The 3,788-nt window shown below is 68.2% G+C and overlaps 1 protein-coding gene across 1 annotated transcript in view; it reads left to right on the forward strand.

The window, feature by feature from the left end:
- Positions 1-3,788, forward strand: part of SLIT1 (slit guidance ligand 1) — a 40,570-nt gene that overhangs the window by 35,096 nt on the left and 1,686 nt on the right. The window contains 6 exon segments of the mRNA XM_025215635.1: positions 1-21; positions 482-575; positions 937-1,077; positions 1,347-1,584; positions 1,668-1,798; positions 2,364-2,541. Of these exon segments, the coding sequence (XP_025071420.1) occupies positions 1-21; positions 482-575; positions 937-1,077; positions 1,347-1,584; positions 1,668-1,798; positions 2,364-2,541 (803 nt within the window).

The following is a 3,788-nucleotide window of genomic DNA, read 5'->3' on the forward strand; positions in this document are numbered from 1 at the left end:
TGTGCCCGCCCGCCTACACAGGTAGGGGCCGGCGCTGCCCCAGCACCCGCCCCACGTCCGGGGGTCTCCCATGGCACCAGGCGCAGAAGGGCAGAGCCAGCACCGCTGCCCCGACAGCCCCGCTGCCCCTCCGCCCATCTGTCTGTCCCTGTCTGCATCCGCTTGTCTGATCCCAGCGACCCCAGGGGGCACCATGATTAAGCCCTGGGTCTCGTGCCCGGCTCTGGGTGCCGCGGGGCCCCGTCTACACTAAGGCTGCTATGCTGCTGGTGCCAGTGGGTGCTGGACAGCTGGGGCGAGCCCACGGGAGGGGAGCGGGATCTAGAGCCCAGTCTGAGCCCGCAGGAGATGGCCTGGTGGGGCTCACGGGAGCGCCCTGCCCTGGGGTTTGCCCCAGCCTCTCGCCCTGGGAACGCCGGGCAATCAGGGGGTGCAAGCTGGGTGCCTGGCGGGGCTGAGCCGGCCTCTGCCCCTTCTGCAGGAGCTTCCTGTGAGCAGCTGGTGGACGTCTGCTCCGCAGGGCTGAGCCCTTGCCAGCACGGCGCCACCTGCGTCGTCACCGCCGCGGGGCCCACGTGAGTACCCCGCGCAGCCCCTCGGAGGGGTCACCCCTGGCCGGGCAGGCAGCCGGAGGTTGCAGTGTAGACCTGCTGCCCTCCCCAGCACCCACAGCTGGGGCCTGGTCAGAGGCATGGGCATGGGCCTGGTCACACCAGGAGCTGCAGGGTGCGGGTGCTGGACCCCCCCATGATGAAAGCAGGGGCACTGCCAGCTGGTGCCGCAGGGGCGCTGCATCGACCGAAGGGGAAAGGGCTCCTACCCAGCCCGTGGCCTTCCCAGCTGGCCGGAGCAAAGCCCGAGTGGGCAGCCCTGCTACCCCTGGAGCGGGCACTGCCAGGCAGCTGCTGAGCCGCGCGGCCCTCCCTCTCCCCCCAGGTGTGAGTGTGCCCCTGGCTACGTGGGTGACTGGTGCAGCGAGGACGCCGACGACTGCCAGGACCACCGGTGCCAGCACGGCGCCCGCCGCCGGGACGAGCCCAACGGCTTACCCCTACAGGTGCGGGGGGGTCATAGAGAGTCCCAGAGCCGTGGGGCTGGCAGGGCGCTGTGGCAGCCCAGCCCTGGCAGGATCGGCCCCAACAAACCCCGTGTCCGACCTCGGAGTCGCACAACGCAGTTGCCCCGAGACAGCCCCAGGGACCAGGGGGACATATTCCACTGCCTCCAGCGCAGGGGTCTCCCCAGGCATTGGTAGGGGCAGGGGGGCACCACTGGGGCCATGGGGCTGGGGGGTTCCCTGGTGCCAGCTGCCCACTCACGCCGGCCCTGCCGCCTGTGCCCCGCAGTGGCCAGCTGTGCGAGATGCCAGCACGCGCGGCCGCCCCGCCTGGCCCCTGTGACCGGGCCGAGTGCCAGAACGGGGCCAGCTGTGTGGAGCTGGGCCCCCGTGCTGTGTGCCAGTGCCCGCCCGGCTTCGGCGGCCCCAAGTGTGAGAAGCTGCTCAGCGTCGACTTCGTGGACCGCGACACCTACTTGCAGCTCACGCACCTGCCCGACTGGCCCCGGGCCAACATCACCCTGCAGGTCGGCACCGTGCCGGGAGGGGCTGGGGCTGCCGTACACCCCCAGTGCCCAGCCCTGATACTGGATCCCCGCTCTCCCCTCAGGTGTCCACGGCCGAGGACAACGGGATCCTGCTGTACAACGGGGACAGCGACCACATGGCCGTGGAGCTGTACCAGGGCCACGTGCGGGTCAGCTACGACCCCGGCTCCTACCCCAGCTCGGCCATCTACAGGTACCGCCTGCCCGCCCGGCCCCGGGCTGCGCCAGGCTGCGGTCCGGCAGGGTGCGGGTCCCCGGTGCCCAGCGCACCAAGAGTCAGGGTGTGACCGCTGCCAGGTGGCTGGGGGGGGGCAGGCTGCAGGCCTGGGGGGCGCTACAGGAGGGTCCGGCAGCCTGGGAGGCCTGTGTGTGTGTACCTGTCTGTGAGTGTTTGCATGTGCGTGTGTGTATGGATGCATGACTGTGCATATATGTGTGCATGTGTACATGCATGTACTTTGTAAGTGTGAGTGCATGTGTACACGGGCATGAATGTATGCATGTCTGCGCATCTGTACGTGCATGAGTGCATGTTCATGTGAGTCTGCATGTGTGTTCCTGTGGATGTACATTGTGTGTATGTAGGGGGGGGGGTGTGAGTGCATGCGAGTGCATGTGGGAGCGTGCATACTCATGTGCGTGCATATGTATATGGGCGCTGGGTGCTAGGAGCAGGCGTGGGGTGGCTGCGGGAAGGCAGGGCCGGGTGGGCACGGGGCGGCCGCGCTGCCCTGATGCCCGGGCCCGGCTGCCCACAGTGCCGAGACCATCAATGATGGGCAGTTCCACACCGTGGAGCTGGTGACCTTCGACCGCGCCGTGAACCTCTCCATCGACGGCGGCAGCCCCATGACCATGGACAGCTTCGGCAAGCACTACACACTCACCAGCGAGGCCCCGCTCTACGTGGGCGGTGAGTGCCCGTGGTGCAGCTGGGTGGGCACTGGCATGGCAGCCGGATGTTACCCCCGGCCCCAGGAGTAGGACAGCCGGGGGGAGCTACCAGGGCTGGGGCTGACATCTCTCCCCCAGGCAGGATCCTGCCAGGGGCTGTGCGCTGAGCTCTGCCTTCCACGTGTGCATGCGTGCAGGGGAGGGCAACAAAAGTGGTTGTGGGGCTGGGGGACAGGACTGGTGAGGAGAGGCTGAGGGAACAGGGCTGCCTGAGTCTGGGGAGGAGAAGGCCGGGGGGGATTGAATAGCAGCCGTCACCTCCCTGCAGGGGGGTGCAAAGAGGACGGAGCTGGGCTGGTCTCAGTGGGGGCAGATACAGGACAAGGAGCAATGGGCTCAGGCTGCAGCAAGGGAAGTTGAGGTTGGGTATTAGGAAAAGCTCTCTCACAAGGAGGGTGGTGAAGCACTGGGACAGGTCACCCAGAGAGGTGGGGGGATCTCCATCCCGGGTAGACAAGGCCCTGGCTGGGATGATGGAGTTGGAGCTGGTCCTGCTGGGAGCAGGGGTTGGACTAGGTGCGCCTCCTGCGGTCCCTCCAGCCCTGGGACCTGCGATTCTGTGAGGCGCCGGGGAAGGGGCTCTCCACCGCTCGGGGCTCAAGGCGAGGCTGGGCAGACGTGGGGGGGGGATGCTCCAGGCGCAGCGATGCCCGTGCTCTGCCGTGGGGCGGGGGTCCCAGGGTTGTGGGCGCTGCTGGTTTTCACAAAGAGGCAGGAAGGGATTTTTCCCCCTCTCCTGCTGCTACACGCCTCATGGTGCTCAGGCTCAGCCCCACGCTGCGCTGGGGCAGGAAGGGATTTCCCTCTGCTCAGACTGGTCGCACGGGGGGGTTTGCCTTCCTCTGCAGCGGGGGCACGGCCTGGGTCTGGGGTCTCTGCAGCGCCCACGACCCCCGGCAGCAGCAGGACGTTGGTGGCCGCGGCCCCCCTGTATCCCGGGGGCAGGGGCAGGGGCGGGGGTGATGCCAGGCGCTGTGTTGGGGTGACTGTCGTGTGGCTCCAAGGTCAGACATGGGGGTTTGTCTGGGCTGGTTTGGACAGGGCTGATCTGGATGTGACCTGCAGCACGATGCTCTGACCCCAGGCTGAGGGTTGTTTAAGGCAGGGGGGGGGGGCGGGCCGGGCCGGGGGTCCATGTCTGCAGGGCTGGGAGACCATGTTGGGGCACCGTGCCCCGAGCCAGGCCCCAGCGGGCATCTCACGGCCGCGCTCTCCGCAGGGATGCCCGT

Source organism: Alligator sinensis, unplaced genomic scaffold, assembly GCF_000455745.1.
Source record: "Alligator sinensis unplaced genomic scaffold, ASM45574v1 scaffold859_1, whole genome shotgun sequence".
NCBI lineage: Eukaryota > Metazoa > Chordata > Crocodylia > Alligatoridae > Alligator > Alligator sinensis.